General features: G+C 36.3%; 1 protein-coding gene across 4 annotated transcripts in view; it reads right to left on the bottom strand.

The window, feature by feature from the left end:
- Positions 1-24257, bottom strand: part of TLL1 (tolloid like 1) — a 216667-nt gene that overhangs the window by 95243 nt on the left and 97167 nt on the right. For all 4 annotated transcript variants that reach the window (XM_025921513.2, XM_086703920.1, XM_086703921.1 and 1 more), the window contains 2 exons: positions 13031-13209; positions 1320-1425 (listed from right to left, as the gene is read on the bottom strand). In XM_025921513.2, coding sequence (XP_025777298.2) covers positions 1320-1425; positions 13031-13209 — 285 coding nt within the window. The remainder of the gene's footprint in view (positions 1-1319; positions 1426-13030; positions 13210-24257) is intronic.

Consider the following 24257-nt stretch of genomic DNA (forward strand, 5'->3'; position numbering starts at 1 on the left):
TCCTTCTCTGCCCCTCCCCCCCAAAATAAATAAACTTAAAAAAAATTAAAAAAAAGAAATAGATGTTAGATGAATTGTGAAGTGGACATAAGTGGACACAAAGAATGAGTTAGAATGGACATATGAGTGTAAAATGAGCATAAATGGGGAAAGGGGATGATTTCAATGATTTGACAGATCTAAATTCCTTACCTGGGAACTATTTGCTCGATGACGTCATCTTTATTTTATTTTTTTTTTTTTCTTCAACGTTTTTTATTTATTTTTGGGACAGAGAGAGACAGAGCATGAACGGGGGAGGGGCAGAGAGAGAGGGAGACACAGAATCGGAAACAGGCTCCAGGCTCTGAGCCATCAGCCCAGAGCCCGACGCGGGGCTCGAACTCCCGGACCGCGAGATCCTGACCTGGCTGAAGTCGGACGCTTAACCGACTGCGCCACCCAGGCGCCCCATGATGACGTCATCTTTAGAATAAAGTTACTGAAACCGAAATTTATTGCGTTCTTTAAAAATAGCATTAAATCTTTAATGAATTTAAGGTTAATAAGTGGTGAAATTCTAAATTACATGAGGCAAAATATCTTCATAATATGTTCTTTGAGAATTAAATTAGTTAAGCACCTTTCAAGCATAACTAGTAGTTGAGCAATAGAAAATACACAGTAGCGAACACAACTTAAATAGAGAATAAACATTCCAACTCAACAACCAAGTACCCTATATGATTTGTGAATGCCTAAGTTTCCTTTTTTTTTTTTTTTAATTTTTTTTTCAACGTTTTTATTTATTTTTGGGACAGAGAGAGACAGAGCATGAACGGGGGGGAGGGGCAGAGAGAGAGGGAGACACAGAATCGGAAACAGGCTCCAGGCTCTGAGCCATCAGCCCAGAGCCTGACGCGGGGCTCAAACTCACGGACTGTGAGATCGTGACCTGGCTGAAGTCGGACGCTTAACCGACTGCGCCACCCAGGCGCCCCTGCCTAAGTTTCCTTAAATGATGCTATGCCAATTTAAAATACTGATTGGTTTAATAATAATTCTCATTGGACTTTTAAAATTGACTTAGGAATATAAAATAGTTTTAATTAATTCATACCATTTTAATTTTTAATCTGAATGTATTTGATAGGAAATGTGAAAACATGTTTTTAAAATCTCAAATGCTGGTGTTGGCTATAAACCTTAATTGAGTATTTTTGTACTTGAGGGCAACAGTATTTGAAAGAGCTTCAAGTTCTAATGTTAAGCATAGCTTTGTCAGGAGCCACACGGAGGAAAGGAATTAAAAGTCAAAAGGTATAACCTGAGACTCCAACCTTGAGAAGGTGTTCCTGGCATAGTGCATGATACTGTCAAAATCGTATCTTTCTCCAAGTGAGTTTACTTCTCCAGGCTCCATCTTCAGAAAATTGTATTCTTGACCTAAGAAACATTTCAGAAGCTTTTTAGCAGACAGAGACAAGAACAGAAGAGCCCCTCCTAAGCCTGCATCTGCTTTTTACTAAATGCAAGTTGCAGCTAAATGCGAACACCCAGGTACGTGCAAAAGTATGCATGCTGTTTTCACTTAACATCACGTTGAAACATTAATACTGAATTTCATTAATAAGTTAATCTGGGGGGGAAAAGGTGGATTATGAAAAACATACTTTGGGTTGTTTTGCATGTATATGCTTTATGTTCTTATACTTTTTTTTTTAATCTCACTGCTTTTTTCAACACTGCAGGAATGATTATAAAAAGTTACATCGTTACCAAATGGGACTCCACTTTCTCTTAGGACTACATTTTCCAAGATCAACCAAAATTATCTTTTGCTTTAGAGTCTTTCTCTGGAACACTGAGAAAAATATAAAAAGTATTTGCATGTACACATAACACTGCAGGCTTTAGCTATGTGACTTTGTCACTAAAGGCAAAAACAATAGCAGCAGATTTCACTCAAAATTGAAACAAGATTCTCTCTGATGAATCCATTCCAACCTCTACTTGGAGGGTGTTTTGATCGGGAAGAATATGCTTGAGAACTTAATAATTTATTTTTGCTTTACTTTTCACAACTGTTATTTTAACTTCTGGACATTTTCCTTTTAATAGGTTTCTCAACTGGTTGTTTATATCTGTATTGTTACACGGTTTCTTGAAATTTGAAAATAACAGACTTAGATTTGTACATCCATGGCAGTTGTTCCAGAAACAGAGAATTTCCTCAGATAGAGATGAGACCTCAGTGACTCTGTTTTCATAATTTCAGTAGCCGAAGGCAGCTGCTTTAGTGGCTCACGTAACTTAAAAAGCTTTGAAAGATCAAAATGTAAAGGTGAGCTCCTAGAATTCCAAATTCAAGGTTCCAACTTAAAATGGAACAACACTCATCTAACTAGGTTTTTATCCCACTCATCTAACTAGGTTTGTATTCTAGATTACAACACTCATCTAACTAGGTTTTTATTCCAACTGCCATATTACTATGAAAAATATAAATATCACATTAATAACATTTTCCAAACAACAATAAAGAAATAGAGTGATACCAAAGTATAGTATGTTTTCTGCATGTGATAAGGGAAAGTGGTGTGCTCAGCACTAACAATTAAAGAATCATCCTGAAGTGACAGAACCCAAGTCCCAGACTAAAGTGTTTTGGTCTATCTTTCGATTAATTCACACATTAGCTAGTTTTTAATGAACTAACCAGCTTGTACAGTGAAATATGTGTTCCACAAATCTCTGATGTGCCTATTTGTACTATAACTATTTTCAGGAAATACTCTGTATTCTTGCCAACCTCTCACAGAAGCAACTGTTAAAACTCTCTTCTTCATAAGGAATAAGTATGTTTTAACATATCCAGTTCTGAGGTGAGGTTTTCATAAAGCTATGGAGTTGATTTTATAGATACTAATCTATGCCCAGTGGAGAGTGGAGATTTCAAAATTCAAGCACACTATAGGAAGATATTCTCTAGCTAAAGCAAAACGCTTCATAAAAATTTCTGAAAGTGGAACATTAAGCAACTTTAGTCATAGATTCTGAGGCATATAATTGAGCACTTAACATGCAGGTGACTCAGTGTTTTGTGCTAAATAAAAACATTATAACCATACATGGTCCAAATAAAGAAAACTGAACTTATTTCATGAATAAAGGGAAGAACACCAGAGATACAGAGAACCAGGGGAACTCACCCTAAACAATTAAAAAACAAAAGATGATGAACCTTGTTCTTGAAGGCATATTCTAAAATGGATTAAAGTGGGGCACCTAGACGGCTCAGCTGGTTAAGCATCTGACCCTTGGTTTCAGCTCGCGTCATGATGTCATAGTGATTTCAATTCAGATCATGATCTCGCAGTTCATGAGTTCAAGCCCTGCATTGGGCTTTGCGCTGACAATGCAGAGCCTGCTTGGGATTCTCTCTTCCTCTCTCCCTCTGTCTCCCCACTGCTCTTTCTCTGCCCCTCCCCTGCTTGTTCTCTCTCTCTTTCTCAAAATAAATGGAGAAACTTAAAAAAAATTAAAATAAAATAAATAAAATGGATTGAAGTAATACAATCCTTGTAACAATCTGGTTCCTATTGTAGCTACTAATTTTGCATATAAATGTGAGGCTAAAGTCTGCACTTATTAGACATTGCCCTTGAATAACAGTTGATCTTAAGTTTCTGAGCCAGAGCAAGTCATAAATTTGTTGAAGATTAATCTCCAGCATGAACTCTTTCATACTAGAATTGCCCTACTACACTAGTTCCAAATACTCAGAAAATCTCACACAATAAATTCTTTCTTTTCCATTTGCCTGAATGTTGAGTCACCCAGAGTATGAATAGCCATAATTTCCTAAGCACTGTGTTAAGTATTATACATTTATATACTACTTACATATTTCTTGCTTGTTTTAAATACATCCTTATGTTAAAACAGAGTCCTATTATTAAGAGTAAGAATCATTCTTGAAAGTTACTTCCTTTATAAGATGTTTTCTCCACGTAATAAAAGAAACTTAATAGCTATGGTTAACAGCAAACTTCTCATTAATTGATAGTTGAAATCATTTCCCGAAATATTGTCTCCTTTTTATTTCTTTCTTAATGATACAAAGTAAGATGAACTTTGATAGCTGGCTCAGGCATTTGAGCCTCCTATATTGGGAGTAAACATTTGCTTTACTTCTCCTTGATAATCAACACTACAAATGATTTCATCATTTTTTAAACTGATGTACAATTGACATACAATATTATATTAGCTTCATGTGTACAACATAGTGATTAGATGCTTGTATACACTGCAAACTGGTCACCACAATAAATCTAATCACCATCAATCACCATGCGGAGTTAATAAAATGCTGACTGAATTCCCTGTGCGGTACATTACATCTCCATGACTTACTTATTTTATAACTGGAAGTTTATACTTCTTGTTTCTGTTTACCTACTTCATATCCCCAAATCCCCTCTCCTTTGGCAACCACCACTCTATTCTCTGTATCTATGAATCTCAGTTTTGTTCTGGTTTATGCGTTTGTTAGTTTTGTTTTTTAGATTCCAATTAGAATTGAAATCATGCGGATTTGTCTTTCTCTTATTTCACTTAGCATAATACCCTCAAGGTCCATCAATGTTGTCACAAATGGCAAGATTTCATTTTTCATGACTGAGTAATATACCAGTGTGTGTGTGTGTGTGTGTGTGTGTGTGTGAGAGAGAGAGAGAGAGAGAGAGAGAGAGAGAGGTCTTCTTTATTCATTCATTTATTGACGGATGGATACTTAAGTTGTTTTCCTATTTTGACTACTGTGGATAATGCTGCAATAGAGACAGAGATGCATATATCTTCTTGAATTGGTAATTTTGTTTTCTTTGCATAGATACCAAGAAGTGGATTTGTTGGATCATATGGTAGTTTTATTTTTAATTTATTGAAGAACCTCCATCCTGTTTTCTATGGTATCTTCACCAGTGCATGAAGACTCCCTTATCTCCATATCCTTCCAAGACTTGTTATCTCTTGTCTTTTTTATAAAAGCTGTTTTAACAGGTATGAGATGATATCTGATTGTAGTTTTATTTTGCATTTCCCTGATGATTAATGATGTTGAACATCTTTTCATGTGCCTGTTGCCTATCTGTATGTCTTCTTTGGAAAAATGTCTATTCAGAGCCTCTGTCCATTTTTTAACCAGATTATATTTTGTTGTTAAGTTGTATGAGTTCTTTATATATTTTAGGTGCTAATAACCCCTTATTAGATATATGATTTGCAAATGTCTTTTCCCATTCAGCAAGTTGCTTTCCATTTTATTGATGGATTCTTTCACTATGCAGAAGCGTTTTAGTTTGATGTAGACACATTTATTTTTCCTTTTATTACCTTTGCATTTGGAATCAGATCAAAAAAAAAAAAAAAAAAAAAAAAAACCATTGCTAAGCCTAAAGTCAAAGAGCTTACTGCCAATGTTTTCTTCTAGGAATTTTATGGTTCCAGGTCTTACTTTGGACTTTAATCCATTTTGAGTTAATTTTTGTGAATGGTGGAAGATAGTGGTCCACTTTCATTCTTCTGCATGTAGCTGTCCCGTTTTCCCAGCACCAATTATTGAAGAAACTATCCTCTCCTCATTGCATTGTTCTTGCTCCTTTTGCTATAGATTAATTGATCACATATGTTTTAGTTTATTTCTAGGCACACTATTCTGTTCCACTGATCTATGAGGCTGTTTTTAAGCCGGTACCATACGGTTTTGATTACTGTAATTGCGTAGTATAGTTTGAAATCAGGGAGCATGATACTTCTGGTTTTGTTTTTTCTTTCTCAAGATTGCTTTGTCTATTCAGAGTCTATTGCGACTCCATACAAATTTTAGCATTATTTGCTCTAGGTCTCTAAAAATTGCCATGAGAATTTTCATAGGGATTGCACTGAATCCGTATATTGCTTTGGGTAGCATGGATATTTAACGATATTAATTCTTCAATCCATGAACATGGAATATGTTTTTACTTATCTGTGTTTTCCTCAATTTCTTTCATCAGTGTCTTACTAGTCTTCAGTATACAAGTCTTTCACTCCCCTGGTTAAACATATTCCAAGGTATTTTATACCATCTGATGCAATCATAAATGATTGTTTTCTTGATTTCTCTTTCTGATAATTTATTAGTGTATAGAAATACAATAGTTTTATATATTAATTTTGTACTCCACAAAATTTACTGAATTCATTTATTGGCACCAGGAGTTATTTTGGTGGAGCCTTTAGTTTCCTACAAATAGCATCATGTCATCTATAAATAGTGGCCATTTTACTTCCTTTCCAAATTGTATGCCTTTTACTTCTTTTTCTGATCGAACTGCTGTAGCTAGAACTTCCAATAGTATTTTGAATAAAAGTGCCAAAAGTGTCTTGCTCCTGACCTTACAGGAAACACTTTCAGTTTTTCACCACTGAGTAAGATATTAGCTGTGATTTTGTGATATATGGTCTTTATTATGTCAAAGTACCTTCCCTCTATACCCACTTTGTTGAGAGTTTTTATTGTAAATAGATGTTGAATTTTCTCAAGTGCTTTTTCTGTATCTTTTTAATTGATCATATGATTTCTATATTTTGTGGGGTTTTTGTTTCCAATTATTATTTTTTAATATAATTTATTGTCAAATTGATTAACATACAGTGTGCTTTTGGTTTTGGAGGTAGATTCCCGTGATTCATCGCTTACATACAACACCCAGTGCTCATCTCAACAAGTGCCCTCCTCAACGCCATTCACCCATTTTCTCCTCATTTTTATATTTTGTTAATGTGGTATATCGCATCGGTTAATTTGCACGTTTGAGCCATCCTTGCATCCCTGGAATAAAATGCACTTGATCATAGTGTATGATCCTTTTAATGGATTATTTTGGTTTATTAATATTTGCTAATACTTTACTGGGGATTTTTGCATCTATATTCATCAGGGATATTGGCCTGTAATTTTCCGTTTTTGTGCTGCCCTTGTCTGGTTTTAGTATTAGAGTAATGCTGACTTTGTAAAATGAGTTCAGAAGCATTTCATCCTCTTCAATTTTTTGGAATAGTTTGAGAAGGATAGGTATTACGTCTTCTTTGAATATTAAGTAGAATTTACCAATGAAGCATTCTGGTCCTGGACTTTTGTATGTTGGGAGTTTTTAGTTACTAATTCAATCTCTTTATAAGTAATTAGTATATTCAGGTTTTCTATTTCCTTATGATTCAGTCTTGAAAGATTGTATGTTTCTAACAACATAACTAATTCTTCCAGGTCACCCTATATGCTTACCTATAATTGTTCATATTAGTTTAATGATCCTTGGTATTGCTATGTTATCAGTTGTTACTTCTATTTCATTTCTAATTTTATTTATTTGAGCCTTCTCTTTTTCCTGGTGAGTCTAACTGAAGGTTTATCAATTTTACCTTTTCAAAGACCTAACTTTTAATTTCATTGATCTTTTCTATTATCTATTAAGTTCTATTCCATTTATTATTTCCTTTCTTCTACTAACTTTGGCTTCATTTGTTCTTTTTCTAGTTCCTTTGGGTGTAAAGTTAGATTGTTTATTTGAGCTTTTTTTTTTTTTTTTTTTTTTTTTTTTTTTGTTTCTTGAGATAGGCCTGTATTGCTATGAACTTAACCTCTTATAATTACTGCATTCCATGGATTTTGGTATATCATATTTCTATTTTCCTTTGTATCTAGGTATTTTTTAAATTCTCTTTTAAATTCTTCAATGACTCAGTGGAGAAAATATCTTTTTTCCATTCCTTCACTTTCAGTCTGGTGTCCCTAGTTCTTAAGTGAGTCTCTTATAGGCAACATATAAGTGAGTAGTTTTTAAAATATTCAGCCACTTTATATCTTTTGATGGGAGTATTTAGTCCATTTACATTTAAAGTAATTATTGATAGGTATGTACTTATTGCCATCTTGTTGACTGTTTTCTGGCTGATTCTGTAATTCCTCTCTGTTCCTTTCTTCTTGTCTTTCTTTTTATCCTTGTGGTTTGATACCTTTCCTTAGTGTTATATTTAGATTCCTTTCTCATTTTCTTTTGGGTATTCACTATAAGTGTTTGCTTATGGTTACTGTCAGATTCACATATAACACCCTATGTATATAACAGTCTATTTTAAGTTGATAGCAACTTAAATTTGAATACATTCCAAAACTACATTCTTACTCCCCCCTGCCCATGTTTTGCTTTTGATATCACATTTTCAATCTTTTTATTTTATGTACCTTTGAACTGATTATTATAGTTAATCTATCTTTTTCTTTTGACCTATCTTTATCAGTTATTAACCTGTTACCTTTACTATACATTTTCTTTTCCCAGTGACATTTTTACTTTTTATGTTTTATTGTCATTAATTACTGTCAGTACTTTTCTATTTAAAGAAGTCCTTTTAGGGGCACCTGGGTGGCGCAGTCGGTTAAGCGGCCGACTTCAGCCAGGTCACGATCTCGCGGTCCGTGAGTTCGAGCCCCGCGTCAGGCTCTGGGCTGATGGCTCGGAGCCTGGAGCCTGTTTCCGATGCTGTGTCTCCCTCTCTCTCTGCCCCTCCCCCGTTCATGCTCTGTTTCTCTCTGTCCCAAAAATAAATAAAAAACGTTGAAAAAAAAATTAAAAAAAAAAAAAAGAAGTCCTTTTAGGGGTACTTGGATGGCTCAGTCAGTTAAGTGTCTGACTTCAGCTCAGGTCATGTTCTCACGGTTTGTGAGTTCAAGCACCACGTCAGGCTCTGTGCTAACAGCTCAGAACCTGGAGCCTGCTTTGGATTCTGTGTCTCTCTGTCTCTCTGCCCTCCTCCATTCATGCTCTGTTTCTCTCCCTCTCTCTCAAAAATAAATAAACATTAAAACAATTTAAAAAAGAAGTCCTTTTACAGTTTCTTGTAAGTCTGGCTTAATGGTTATGGATTCCTTTAAAGTTTTGTTTGTCTGGAAAACTCTCTCTCCTTCAATTCTGAATGATAACTTTGCTTGGTAGAATATTCTTGGTTGGAAGGTTTCCCGCCCCCCCCCCCAACTCCTTTCAGTATTTTGAATAGGTCATGCCACTCTCTTCTGTTCTGCTAAAGTTTCTTCTAAAAATTCTGCTGATGGCTTTATGGGATTTCCCTTGTATGTAAGCTTTTTCCCTTGCTACTTTTAAGATTATCTCTTTGTATTTAACTTTTGATGTTTTAATTAGAAGGTGTCTTGGTGTGGACCTCTTTGGGTTCATCTTATTTGAAACTCTATGGGCTTCCTGGAGCTGGATGTCTGTTTCCATCCCCAGATTAGGGAAGTTTTCAGCCATGATTTCTTCAGGTAACCTTTCTGTTCCTTTCACTCTCTTCTCTTTCTGGGACTCCTATATGCAGATACTATTCTAATTAATGTTGTCCCATAAGTCCCTCAAGATATTCCACCTTTTTAAATTCTTTTTTCGTTTTGCTACTCTAAGTGAGTTCCATTGCTTTGCCTTTCACTTCTCTGATCCATTCTTCTGCTTTATCCACTCTATTGTTGAACCCCTTTAGTGTATTTTTCATCCATTATTGTATTCTTCAACCCTGTAACTTCTATTTGGTACTTTCTCATATTTTCTTTGTTTAAGTTCTCATTGTATTCATCCATTCTTCTCCCTGGTGAAGTGAGCAACGTTCTGGCCATTACTTTGAACTTTTTATCAGGTAGACTATGTATCTCTGTTTCATTAAGATCATTATCTGAGGTTTTGTCTTGTCTTTCATTTGAAATATACTCCCCTGTCTCATTTTGCCTCTTCTGTATTTGTTCCCGTGTATGAGGCAGAACAGCTACATCTCCCAGTCTCGAAGAATGGGCTTTGTGTAGAAGATGACCCATGAGGCCCAGGAACAAAATCCCCTTGGCTACCAGAGCCAGACACTCCAAGGTATCCCCTGTGTGGGGTACATGCACCCACCAGCGGTGGCAGAGCCACAACCATGGCTGTGAGGTGCTTGCCCGGCTGTGGTATGGCTATGGCACAGGAGGGGTAGGGCATTTGCCTAGCTGTGGTAGATCTGTGCTTTGGGAGGGAAAGCCTCTTGTCTGGCTGACTGTGACGTGGTTCTAGTGTGGGGAAGGGTGCTCTCCCAGCTGGCTGTGGCATAGCTGAGGCACAGTGAGGGGGTCTGCGCCTACCTGCGCAAGCAGGTTAGGCAGACATTGCTAAAATGGCACCCACCAGTGTCGGCATTAGCAAGGAGAAAGAGGTTGAAAAAAATGGCACCTACCACTCCTTCTGTCCCTGGAGAGTCCCAACACATTCCTTCCTGTCTAGTGGTCACTTTAGGATTAGTCATTGGGTCTGCTTCACATAAGGACTAGGTGCTTTTCAAGCTGCTGTTTTTGCACTGGGTCATAGGGTGCGTGAGTCTGCATGTGAGCCCCTTAAAGGCAGGTTCTCCGTTCCTTCCAGTTCTATTCTTCTCCTGGATACAATCCCTCATGGTTTTATGTTTGGGGGGCTCATCTTTCCCGTGCAGGACCCAAAGGTTGAGGTGTCTGATGTAGGGCCCAAACCCCTTGCTCCACAGGGGGAAGTGCTGTACTTTTGAGATCTCATCTGATTAGGGGTCATCAGGCCTAGAACTGGATTTTTTGGCGGCAGGTATGTCTCCACCTCTCCTACCCTCTCTCCATGTGGGTCTTTAATCCTTTGTTGGAGAGGCCCTGTTCATCTAGTTATCAAGATATTTTCAGAGAAAGTATTCCACGCATAGCTGTAGTTTGTTGTGTCCATGGCAGGAAGTGAGTTCAGGATATTCTTAGACTGCCATCTGGAACCACCCTCTCCTCTTCTCCTACTTTATCAGTCTTGAAATGACCTCTTCCTTAGAACATCATATTCAATGATTTTTCTTCTACCTTTTAGACCAAACCTTATTGGTCTTTGGGGGGATTTTTTGCCATCTCCTACTTTCTATCCTCAGGTGTATTTTCCTCTCCCTTCAATATTTCCCTAGACAGTCAAATCTACCATCAAATTTCCTTCTCTAGATACAGGCTGAAGTTTAGACTCACTTTTCCTTTGTGTACTAACCACTTCCATTTGGATAATCCAATGGCTTCTCAAAATCAAGGATTTGCTAAATAAAATCATTATCTGTCTTTCTCACTCTAAAAATTATGTTGCTTTATCCATATTTCTTCCTTCATTTGATGATGTCACCATTCATCCTGTTGCCTAAAAATAAATCCTTGAAGATTTTCCTTCCTATGTTAGTGTTCCTCTTAAAATATATTTGAAAGGTCATTGCCTCTTATTCTTCTTGAACTGCACTTCCTTGACTGAAGACTTAGTCATCTCTTATAAGTTACTTATTTAATCTTCTTATAGGTTTCCTTAACTTAAGTTCATCCTCCCCACCTCAACTTTCCCATCCTCAGTTAAGGATCTCAAAGCCGAAAGAATTCTTTTTTTTTTATCTTTTTTTTTAAAAATCAGAACTTGTTCTGCTTTCAATCATCAATTATTCTCAGTAGCTAAAAGATAAAATCTGGGGCACCTGGGTTGCTCAGTTGGTTAATCGCCAGGCTTCGGCTCAGGTCAAGAGTTCAAGCCCTGCATCAGTCCCTGTGCTGACAGCTCAGAGCCTGGAGCCTGCTTCAGATTCTGTGTGTGTCTCTCTCTCTGCCCCTCCCCCCACTCACACTCTGTCTCTCCCTCTCTCTCTCTCAAATATGAATAAATATTTAAAAAAAAAGATAAAATCTAAGTTCCCTAGCTTCACATAGAATATCCCCTATGATGTTACCTCATTAGGTAATTACCAACTCATCTCCCATTTGCAACATACCATGTAGCCATAATGGGAAAATAAAAATGATTTGATTTTCTATAATTATAGCTATGATCATGATTTTTTTACAGCTTAAAATTCTATAACTCTTTGGTGCACTTTCAACACTTCTACTTTACTTCCAAATTTCAGTCCCTTTGTGACATCTCCCTTGACTCACCAAGGCATTTTGTTACATGTTGCTTGGACTTTATGATATTCTCATCATATGACTATAATTACTCTTCTCACCCACTTACAATCATGTATATATACGCACATACCCCACATTAAGCCTTATATTTTTCATCACAGCATTTTCAACATCTAACAATGCCTCAATAAATAATTAGAACCAAGCATGTGATGAGCAAATACATAGATCAATACCATTAATTACAAGAAATTCTAAGGAATTCAATGTTTGTAACTTAAAACTTGCCATGAATAAAGAAATAAGGACAAATATTTACTTTTCTAATGCTTGAAATACATATGACCTTATAAGATGATTCCAAAAAACAGAATTCATCTTTTGGTAATTGAAATGTACTGATCTTTAAGAATTTATGAAAGTTAAATAAAAAGCTTTAAAATAAGGTTATTATCACACATCAACTATCAGAGAAAATTAAATTTTAATTATATCTGATATTTCAACTACTGAAAAAATTCTTAAGAATTTATCTTCAGGGTAGTTGAAGGAGAATTCTCAAAGAAACTATTTAGACTATACCAGAAATGACTCATTTCCCTGAAATTTTCTCCAAAAATTGTCCCTGGTATAATACACATTTCTATGGTAGCAGCACATTTCATGTCAAACCTGGGATCTTTTCTACATCCCTACCACATAAAGTATCGAGCTAAGTATTAAAAATGCTGTAAAAAATTTAATACTATCAATTTGTGGTTCAATAGCCTACACCCATTCTTGGAAAGCACAGAAGTTTAGAAATAAAACAGCTAAACCTTAAGAAAAAAGATCAAGCATAAAAAGTACCTAAGATCATCCAGTCTGGAGGAAAACAAATTAAAAATATAATACCATCATGGGTATTTTTTTTTATAAGCAAAATGCTGATTCTACCATATCGAAAAAAATCAGTTCACATTTTTTTAAGAAAAACTTAAATAAATACTGTAAACACAACTAAAAGATATTCTGTCAACCTTAAACCCAACATATTCTAAAGCCTCTCACCTGGCTGGATGTTTTCTCTTATGATAGTGACATGGTTATCTCGATCTGGTCGTGTGTGTTCATGCCAAAAGCCTATCACATGGCCCAATTCATGAACAACAATTCCAAATTTATCACAGTTCTTGCCAATAGAGATTGCCTGAGGCCCATTTCCACGCCGACCCACATAAGAGCAGCATCTGCAATAAAGGAGAAAAGGGAGATGGTGGTGGAAATGATAAATGAGTTACAGTATGATGAAACTTTGGCAAGAATTACGATGGCCTACAAAGCCCAATACATTCAGAGGCAGAACAGCCTTTCATCAATAAATACAGCCCATTTCTAATATCCTGGTAAACTTACATACAACACACATCCCCACATAATCACTGGAAGTGCTTTTTCACTAACTCATATGTTACAAGATATGCCTTCAATCATCACTGGGAGAATTCAAAAGATATCAGAAAATCAAATACTTATGATGGTGATTAATGTGCTAAACCCACAATTAATTATCAGCCCATATTTAATACTAATATAGTTTTTTATTCTCAAAATCCATCTACTGTGGTAAGTAACTACTTTGTCACTATGGTTACCTGGCAATAATCCATTATTTCAGTTTTGAATATAAAAACAAAGTTTATTTTTCCTCTTTAAGAAAAACAGAATTAAATTTCTTTATGAAAGAAAGACAGTTAATCAAAAATGTAGGAGTTACTTTTCCTACTCATGGGAGAATTTATCTCAAGAAGAATGAAGGAAAATTAGTTTCAAAAGGTAAATTATCTAAAGTTAACTGGTGAAGAAAAATCAACAGCCGGCATAATTATGACATTTGCTAATATAAATATAATTATATCTAAAACTTTGATAGTTAAGGTTTACATTAAAATGCTTATCTATAGAATCACACCCTGAGACATCAATTGAGGGTAAGTAATTGGTCTTGTATAGTTGGTGATCATGATACACAAGACGCCAAACAACTTTGTATTTCTTTTTATTTCTTTTCATTTCCTCTTTATTTTTTTAAAATAAGAAATTTATTGTCAAATTGGTTTCCATACAACACCCAGTGCTCATCCCAACAGGTGCCCTCCTCAATACCCATCACCCACTCACCCCTCCCTCCCACCCCCATCAACCCTCAGTTTGTTCTCAGTTTTTAAGAGTCTCTTATGTTTTGGCTCCCTCCCTCTCTAACCTCTTTTTTTTTTCCTTCCCCTGACCCATGGTCTTCTGTTAAGTTTCTCAGGATCCACACAAGAGTGAAAACATATGGTATCTGTCTTTCTCTGTATGACTTATTTTTCACTTAGCATAACACTCTCCAGTTCCATCCACGTTGCTACAAAAGGCCATGTTTCATTCTTTTTCATTGCCACGTAGTATTCCATTGTGTATATAAACCACAATTTCTTTATCCATTCATCAGTTGATGGACATTTAGGCTCTTTCCCTAATTTGGCTATTGTTGAAAGTGCTGCTATAAACATTGGGGTACAAGTGCCCTTATGCATCAGTGCTCCTGTATTCCTTGGGTCAATTCCTAGCAGTGCTATTGCTGTGTCATAGGGTAGATTTATTTTTAATTTCCTGAGGGACCCCCACACTGTTTTCCAGAGCAACTGCAGCAGTTTGCATTCCCACCAACAGTGCAAGAGGATTCCTGTTTCTCCACATCCTCGCCAGCATCTAGAGTCTCCCGATTTGTTCATTTTAGCCACTCTGACTGGCGTGAGGTTACAGTATCTGAGGGTGGTTTTGATTTGTATTTCCCTGATGAAGAGCGATGTTGAGCATCTTTTCATGTGCCTGTTGGCCATCCGGATGTCTTCTTTAGAGAAGTGTCTATTCATGTTTTCTGCCCATTTCTTCACTGGGTTGTTTTTCAGGTGTGGAGTTTGGTGAGCTCCTTATAGATTTTGGATACTAGCCCTTTGTCCGATATGTCATTTTCAAATACCTTTTCCCATTCCATTGGTTGCCTTTTAGTTCTGTTGATTGTTTCCTTTGCAGTGCAGAAACTTTTTGTCTTCATGAGGTCCCAAAAGTACATTTTTGCTTTTAATTCCCTTGCTTTTGGGGTTTGTCAAGTAAGAAATTGCTGTAGCTGAGGTCAGAGAGGTTTTCTCCCGCTGTCTCCTCCAGGGTTTTGATGGTTTCCTGTCTCACATTCAGGTCCTTTATCCATTTTGAGTTTGTTTTTGTGAATGGTGTAAGAAAGTGGTCTACTTTCATCCTTCTGCATGTTGCTGTCCAGCTCTCCCAGCACCATTTGTTGAAGAGACTCTTTTTTCCATTAGATATTCTTCCCTGTTTTGTCAAAGATTAGATGGCCATACTTTTGTGAGTCCACTTCTGGAGTCTCTACCCTATTCCATTGGTCTATGTGTCTGTTTTTGTGCCAATACCATGCTGTCTTGATGACTGCAGCTTTGTAGTAGAGGCTAAAGTCTGAGATTGTGATGCCTCCTGCTTTGGTCTTCTTCAAAATTACTTTGGCTATCCGGGGCCTTTTGTGGTTTCATACAAATTTTAGGATTGCTTATTCTAGCTTCGAGAAGCATGTTGGTGCAATTTTGATTCAGATTGCATTGAATGTGTAGATAGCTTTGAGGAGTATTGACATTTTAACAATATTTATTCTTCCAATCCATGAGCACAGAATGTTTTTCCATTTCTTTATAACTTCTTCAATTTTGTTCATAAGCTTTCTATAGTTTTCAGCATACAGATCCTTTACATCTTTCGTTAGGTGTATTCCTAGGTTTTTTATGCTTCATGGTGCAATTGTGAATGGGATCACTTTCTTTATTTGTCTTTCTGTTGCTTCATTATTAGTGTATAAGAATGCAACTGATTTCTGTACATTGATTTTTGTATCCTGCGACTTTGCTGAATTCATGTATCAGTTCTAGCAGACTTTTGGTGGAGTCTATCGGATTTTCCATGTATAATATCATGTCATCTGCAAAAAGTGAAAGCTTCACTTCATCTTTGACAATTTTGATGCCTTTGATTTCCTTTTGTTGTCTGATTGCTGATGCTAGAACTTCCAACACTATGTTAAACAACAGCAGTGAGAGTGGATATCCCTGTTGTGTTCCTGATCTCAGGGGGAAAGCTATCAGTTTTTCCCCATCAAGGATGATATTAGCTGTGGGCTTTTCATAAATGGCTTTTATGATCTCTAGGTATGTTCCTTCTATCCCGACTTTCTCGAGGTTTTTTACTAAGAAAGGATGCTGAATTTTGTCAAATGTTTTTTCTGCATCGATTGACAGGATCATATGGTTCTTCTCTTTTCTTTTATTAATGTGATGTATCACATTGATTGATTTGCGAATGTTGGACCAGCCCTGCAGCCCAGGAATGAATCCCACTTGATCATGGTGAATAATTCTTTTGATATGCTGTTAAATTCTATTTGCTAGTATCTTATTGAGAATTTTTGCATCCATATTCATCAGGGATATTGGCCTGTAGTTCTCTTTTTTTGCTGGGCCTCTGTCTGGTTTAGGAATCAAAGTAATGCTGGCTTCATAGAATGAGTCTGGAAGTTTTCCTTCCCTTTCTATTTGTTGGAACAGCTTGAGAAGGATAGGTATTATCTCTGCTTTAAATGTCTGGTAGAATTCTCCCGGGAAGCCATCTGGTCCTGGACTCTTATTTGTTGGGAGATTTTTGATAACTGATTCAATTTCTTTGCTGGTTATATGTCTATTCAAGTTTTCTATTTCTTCCTATTTGAGTTTTGGAAGAGTGTGGGTGCTTAGGAATTTGTCCATTTCTTCCAGGTTGTCCAGTTTGTTGGCATATATTTTTTCATAGTATTCCCCAATAATTGTTTGTATCTCTGAGGGATTGGTTGTAATAATTCCATTTCCATTCATGATTTTATCTATTTGGGTCATCTCCCTTTTCTTTTTGAGAAGCCTGGCTAGAGGTTTATCAATTTTGTTTATTTTTTCAAAAAACCAGCTCTTCGTTTCATTGATCTGTCCTACAGTTTTTTTTTTTAGATTCTATATTGTTTATTTCTGCTCTGATCTTTATTATTTCTCTTCTTCTGCTGGGTTTGGAGCATCTTTGCTGTTCTGCTTCTATTTCCTTTAGGTGTGCTGTTAGATTTTGTATCTGGGATTTTTCTTGTTTTCTTGAGATAGGCCTGGACTGCAATGTATTTTCCTCTCAGGACTGCCTTCGCTGCATCCCAAAGTGTTTGGATTGTTGTGTTTTCATTTTCATTTGTTTCCATATATTTTTAAATTTCTTCTCTAATTGCCTGGTTGACCCATTAATTCTTTAGTAGGGTGTTCTTTAACCTCCATGCTTTTGCAAGTTTTCCAGACTTTTTCCTGTGGTTGATTTCAAGCTTCATAGCATTGTGGTCTGAAAGTATGCATGGTATGATCTCAATTCTTTTATACGTATGAAGGGCTGTTTTGTGACCCAGTATGTGGTCTACAAGGAGGATGTTCCATGTGCACTCGAGAAGAAACTATATTCTGTTCCTTTGGGATGCAGAGTTCTAAATATATCTGTCAAGGCCATCTGATCCAATGTATCATTCAGGGCCCTTGTTTCTTTATTGATCCTGTGTCTAGATGATCTATCCATTGTTGTAAGTGGGGTATTAAACTCCCTTGCATTACCACATTCTTATCCATAAGGTTGCTTATGTTTGTGATTAATTGTTTTATATATTTGGGGACTCCCATATTCGGCACATAGACATTTATAATTGTTAGCTCTTCCTGATGGATAGACCCTGTAATTATTATATAATGCCCTTCTGCATCTCTTGTTACAGCCTTTAATTTAAAGTCTAGTGTGTCTGATATAAGTATGGCTACTCCAGCTTTCTTTTGACTTCCAATAGCATGACTGATAGTTCTCCATCCCCTCACTTTCAATCTGAAGGTGTCCTCAGGCCCAAAATGAGTGTCTTGTAGACAGCAAATAGATGGGTCTTGTTTTTTTATCCATTCTGATACCCTATGTCTTTTGGTTGGAGCATTTAATCCATTTACATTCAGTGTTATTATAGAAAGATATGGGTTTAGAGTCGTTGTGATACCTGTAGGTTTCATGCTTGTAGTGGTGTCTCTGGTCTTTTGTGGTCCTTGCAACATTTCACTCACAGAATCCCCCTTAGGATCTCTTGTAGGGCTGGTTTAGTGGTGATGAATTCCTTCAGTTTTTGTTTGTTTGGGAAGACCTTTCTCTCTCCTTCTATTCTGAATGACAGACTTGCTGGATAAAGGATTCTCGGCTGCATATTTTTTTCGTTCATCACATTGAAGATTTCCTGCCATTCCTTTCTGGCCTGCCAAGTTTCAGTAGATAGATCTGCCACTAGACTTATTGGTCTCCCTTTATACGTTAGAGCCTGTTTATCCCTAGCTGCTTTCAGAATTTTCTCTTTATCCATGTATTTTGCCAGCCAGTTTCACTATAATATGTCATGCAGAAGATCGATTCAAGTTACGTCTGAAGGGAGTTCTCTGTGCCTCTTGGATTTCAATGCCTTTTTCCTTCCCCACTTCAGGGAAGTTCTCAGCTATGATTTGTTCAAGTACACCTTCAGCCCCTTTCTCTCTCTCTTCATCTTCAGGAACTCCTATGATATGGATATTATTCCATTTGAATGCATCACTTAGTTCTCTAATTCTCCCCTCACACTCCTGGATTTTTTTTAATCTCTCTTTTTCTCAGCTTCCTCTTTTTCCATAATTTTGTCTTCTAATTCACTTATTCTCTCCTCTGCCTCTTCAATCTGAGCTGTGGTCGCCTCCATTTTATTTTGCACCTCATTACAGCATTTTTTAGCTCCTCATGACTGTTTCTTAGTCCCCTGATCTCTGTAGCAATAGATTCTCTGCTGTCCTCTAAACTTTTTCAAGCCCCGCGATTACTTTTATGACTATTATTCTAAATTCTTGCTCTTGATCAAAAATGATTTAAGCAATTTTTTAAATTTATCAAATTAAAATAGAAAATTTCCAAAAATTAATTGCCCAAATGATTCAAAGGAATTTCACAAGTTTTCACTTTCCACAGTAAGCATATTCAGTAGTCCTTTTGATTGTTCACTAACAAACATTTGTCATTGCAATTATTTCTGTAGGCTTTAAAGCCTTAACCATCTTATCCTATGCCACAGATTTATTATTTATGAGTCTATTATAACAGTTAACAAAGCTTGATAAGTCAATAACAAAAAAAGAGGTAACCGGTAAGAAAAAAAAAACAGGAAATCTTGGTTTTGTTCCCATATTTAATAGCATTTTTCAACCTAAACACAGATATTTATCAAATAGCCAAACAGTAAAGTATTAGATGTGGAAAAACACAAAATTTGCAAATTTTGGAGATATTTAAACTGAATCATTCACTACCATAGAGCAGAAGTAGTTAAACAAATATCTGATGACTATGTAGCAACTAAATTACACATGCTAAGTCATTCTTGCTGGTTGTATTCAAATAAGAAAATACCTCGCAAATCAAAATCTGGGAGATATTCAAGCCATGTGGTCAACTTATTTAATCTAAAACGCCTTCTTTACCATAATTTCACCCATAGCAATTTCCAATATACAAGGTAGGATTCCATAACAGAAATTGAAAATACATTTCCCACTGACTTACAATGCTCCTGTGAAAGAAGAAAAATATGGTGATTTGATTCATAGTGTTTTGGGTCGAGAATAATTCTGGATGCTCAGATGAATAAATAACTAAATATATGCACATAGAACTAGGTGTGGAATGACAGTGTAATATGTGTAGTTTATAAAAAAGTGGTTTAAGGATGTCTAGTTATTAGCCTCTAATGTAGCTCAGGTGATGCCATTTTTCTTGTATATGGCTTTTGTTTTTTTTTATTTCTAATTCGTGTGCTGCTTTTAAAATTTGACCACCAAAAGTTCTATTTATTGTCTCAAGAAAAAGTTTCAGCATCTATAGAGAAGCGACACCTCTCTCTGAACCACAGACAGTAATCAAGTAATCTCAAACCTGCTACTCCTTACCTTTGCCTCAGACTGGGGAACCAAAGCACCACTGGAAGTTGCCTATAAGATAATCTATCATGACATCCAAGAAGATGTCCTCTCCACATCAGTCTTTACTTAACATTGAAATAATTTAAAAATGTAAAGTCATATTATGTCTCTTCTCAATATTCTCCAATGGTTCTATGACAAATTGCGTCAATGTTCAAAAACATTCATTACCCCTCACTGGAAGATAATTATACTTCCTTATACCATTGATGTTGAGTTTGGTTATGTGACTTGCTCTGGATAATGTCATGTGAGCACAAACTGTGTAAATTCTGAGAGAATCTTTAATTTTTTTTTAATGTTTATTTTTAAGAGTGAGAGAGACAAAAGTGTCAGCAAGGGAGGGGCAGAGAGAGTAGACACAGAATCTGAAGCAGGCTCCAAGTTCTGAGCTGTCAGCACAGAGCCTGGCGCAGGCTTGAACTCACAGAACCTGAGATCATGATCAGAGCCAAAGTCAGATGCTTAACCATCTGAGCCACCCAGGTGCCCCCAGAGAGAATCTTTAATAGTCAACATGGTTGTCAATACTGTCTCTGTTTGATCTGCCACAATTGCAATGTTCTAAAAAGAGGTTTCGCCATCATACTGAACATTAAAGTGATAACTCTGGAGTGAGACACAGCCAACCAGTGATGGACATGCAATATAAATAAGGAATCAATATCTGTATCCAATATCCTTATAAATAAGGAATCAATACGTTACTCTAAGCTACTGAGGTTTAAGGGTTATGTATTACAATGACATAAGTTATTTCAGCTGATTAATAAAGCTCAGAGGAAAATCTAAAGTACAATACTTACAAATAACTGTAAAGATCCTACATGGTCTTCACACATAAATATCTTACCATACGGATCCCATCTCTTCTTACTGTCCCTGTAACTCACTCTACCTGAGCCATGTGGTCTCCTTGCTGTGCCTTGAGCATACAGACAAGCTCTTGCCTTAAAGCCTTTTTACTTATTTCCTCTGTCAGGAACTCTATTCTCCCAGGCAGCATACGAGTTGTTTCACCTGCTTTTTCAAGTTTTTGTGCAAATGCCTTTCCATACCATTTACATGGCTTTTCTTTCTGTCCCTAGAATTTACGGTCTATTAATACATTTTATATTTCATTTATTTTCATGGTTTTTTCTGACACCTTATCCTAGAACATAAGCTATTTGTGGGCAGACAACTTACACATTTTACACACTGATATCTCTAGCGCCTAAAATATAGTCAGGCTATAGATAGTACAGCTCCATAGATACCTAGAACACACTGGTAATTGCAAGGGCTTGGGGTGGGAAGTAGTGGGTGGGTCAAATGAGTGAAAGGGGTTAAAAGGTACAGACTTCCAGTTACAAGATAAATAAGTCCTGCAAGTGTAATGTAAAGCATGGTCACTGAAGTTAGTAATACTCTATCACATACTACAAAGTTGCTAAGAGAGCAAATCTAAAAGTTCTCATTGGGAAAATAAAAATGTTGCAACTATGTGAGGTGATGTCTGTTACCTAAATTTATTGTGGGAATCATTTCAAAAAAATTTTAATGTTTATTTATTTTTTAGAGAGAGAGAGAGTGCAAGCAGGGGCGGGGCAGAGAGAAAGGGAGACACAGAATCTGAAGCAGGCTCCAAGGCTCTGAGCTGTCAGCACAGAGCCTGATGTGGGGCTTGAACTCACGAACCGTGAGATCATGACCTGAGCTGAAGTTGGATGCTTAACCAACTGAGCCACCCAGGCGACCCATGTGGGAATCATTTCACAACATATGCATATATCAACACTTCATGGTAGACACATTAAACTAATACAATGTTCTATGTTATTTACATTATAAGAAAACTGGGAAAAGATCATTTTCAAAATAAATACATTAATAAATTAATAAATACGGTTACAAGAACAGGTCTTGTTAAGTGCAGAAGGGAGCTAAGACTCTGGTGGTTATCACGGAGTACCCAAAGCAGGGGTGAAGATGTTTATGGCCAGGGGTTAAACATAATCTTCCCCCGTCAACCTGGCTCTCCACTTTTTCCATTCATGTGATTCTATACATTATGTAGTAATCCAATGAGTTATTGTTTTCTGCTTACATTAACCAGTCCCTATTGTTTGCAAGCAGGAATCCTGGCTGGCACACCTCTTCTGTCAAACTGTAACTCCCTTGCAGAGAAAAACACCTCATGTTCAATTTTATAGTCTGCCATTTGGTACAGTAAGTGGCACAAAATGAAAATGCTGTAGGTAAGGATATAAGTGACTACTGCCATAATCTGAATAACCAAACTGACCAAAGCTAAAGACAATTTAAAACATAAAATCTAAAAAAAAATAAAAATAAATAAGTAAATAAGTTAACCCTAAGCTTATTTGTTTGGTTAGTTGTTTTTAAGGAATCATTAAAATTTAGCAGGTAGGAAAACAGTAAGATTGTTCAAGAAACTATCTAGTAGAATAAGAGAGGTAATATAAAATAGAGGATATTCATGGGTTAAATACCTAAATGTGAAACCTGAAACCATAAAATTCCTAGAGGAGAACACAGGCAGTAATCTCTTTGACGTTGGCTGTAGAAACTTCCTTCTAAATAGGCTTACTGAGGCAAGGGAAACAAAAGCAAAAGTAAACTACTGGGACTACATCAAAATAAAAAGCTTCTGCGCAGCAAAGGAAACAGTCAACAAAACTGAAAGGCAACCTACTGAAAGGGAGAAGATATTTGCAAATGACATATCTGATAAAGGGACAGTATCCAAAATACGTAAAGAACTTATTAAACTCAACACCACAAAAAACAAATGATCCCATTAAAAATGGACAAGTGTGCACTGACTGATGAATACATAAAGAAGATGTGGTATATATATATATACAATGGAATACTCTTCAGCCGTAAAAAACAATGAAACCTTGCCATTTGCAACAACCTGAATGGAGCTAGGGAGCATTATGCTAAGTGAAATAAGTCAATCAGAGAAAGACAAATACCGTATGACTTCACTTCATATGTGGAATTTAAGAAACAAATGAGCAAAAGGATAAAAAGAGAAAGACAGAGACAAAGTTAAGAAACAGACTCTTGGGGCACCTAGGTGGCTCAGTCTGTTGAGCATCAGACTTTGGCTCAGGTCATGATCTCATGGTTTGTGGCTTCGAGCCCCACGTGGGGCTCTGTGCTGATAGCTCAGGGCCTGGAGCCTACTTCAGATTCTGTGTCTCCCTCTCTGCCCCTCCCCTGCTCATGCTCTGTCTCTCTCTGTCTCTCAAAAATAAATATTTTTAAAAAAAATTTTAAACAAACAGACTCTTAACTATAGTGAACAAACTGATAGTTACCAGAGAGGAGGAGAGTAGGGGATGGGCTAAAGAGGTAATGGGGATTAAGGAGTGCACTTGTTGACATGAGCACCACACGATGTACAGAATTGTTGAATTGCTATATTGTACACCTGAAACTAATATAAGACTGTAAAAAATTTTAAAGTTGTGCTTAAAAAATAGAGGATATTCAGCAATATAAGGTTGTATAGTAGACAAAAGTAATATATAAATTTCTGCCTTACAAAGAAATAAATCAAACCAGTTGTTATAAAATGATCATTTTGCTAATAATTAATAATCTTGTGAAATAAACAAATGCCACTGATGACAATAAATATTCACTTAAAAAGTATTTATTGTTAAGTTTAAACGTTTTGCCAACATAGGAAGAGTGAGTTAAAGCATACGTCCCATTGAAGACGGATCAAAGATATCATATACTAAAAAGTTCTGAACTTTACCTTTTTTTTTTTAAAAAACTTTATTATTTTCCCACTTACCAAAGATGTGATATGGAATTAGGCACCCAATAAATAGTTAGTGAAAAAGAGCTGATTCTAGCAAAATAAAAGGGGAAATAGAACGTGCTAAATAGTACAAGTCGTTCCACATTTAATAATTCTTCTATTAATATGAGGACATTATTTTAGCTTCAATTTTTATTGCTTTATTTTATATTTTTAATATTTATTTATTTATGTATTTATTTTGAATAAGAAAGCACTGAGAGAGTGCAAGCAGGAGAGGGGCAGAGAGAGAGAGAGAGGGAGAGAGAATCCAAAGCAGGCTCCATGCTTTGCACAGACGCCCCACACAGAACTCCATCTCACCCCAATGACCTGAGCCCAT

This window comes from Puma concolor, chromosome B1 (assembly GCF_028749965.1).
Source record: "Puma concolor isolate L17-30 chromosome B1, mPumCon1.1.hap2, whole genome shotgun sequence".
Taxonomy (NCBI): domain Eukaryota; kingdom Metazoa; phylum Chordata; class Mammalia; order Carnivora; family Felidae; genus Puma; species Puma concolor.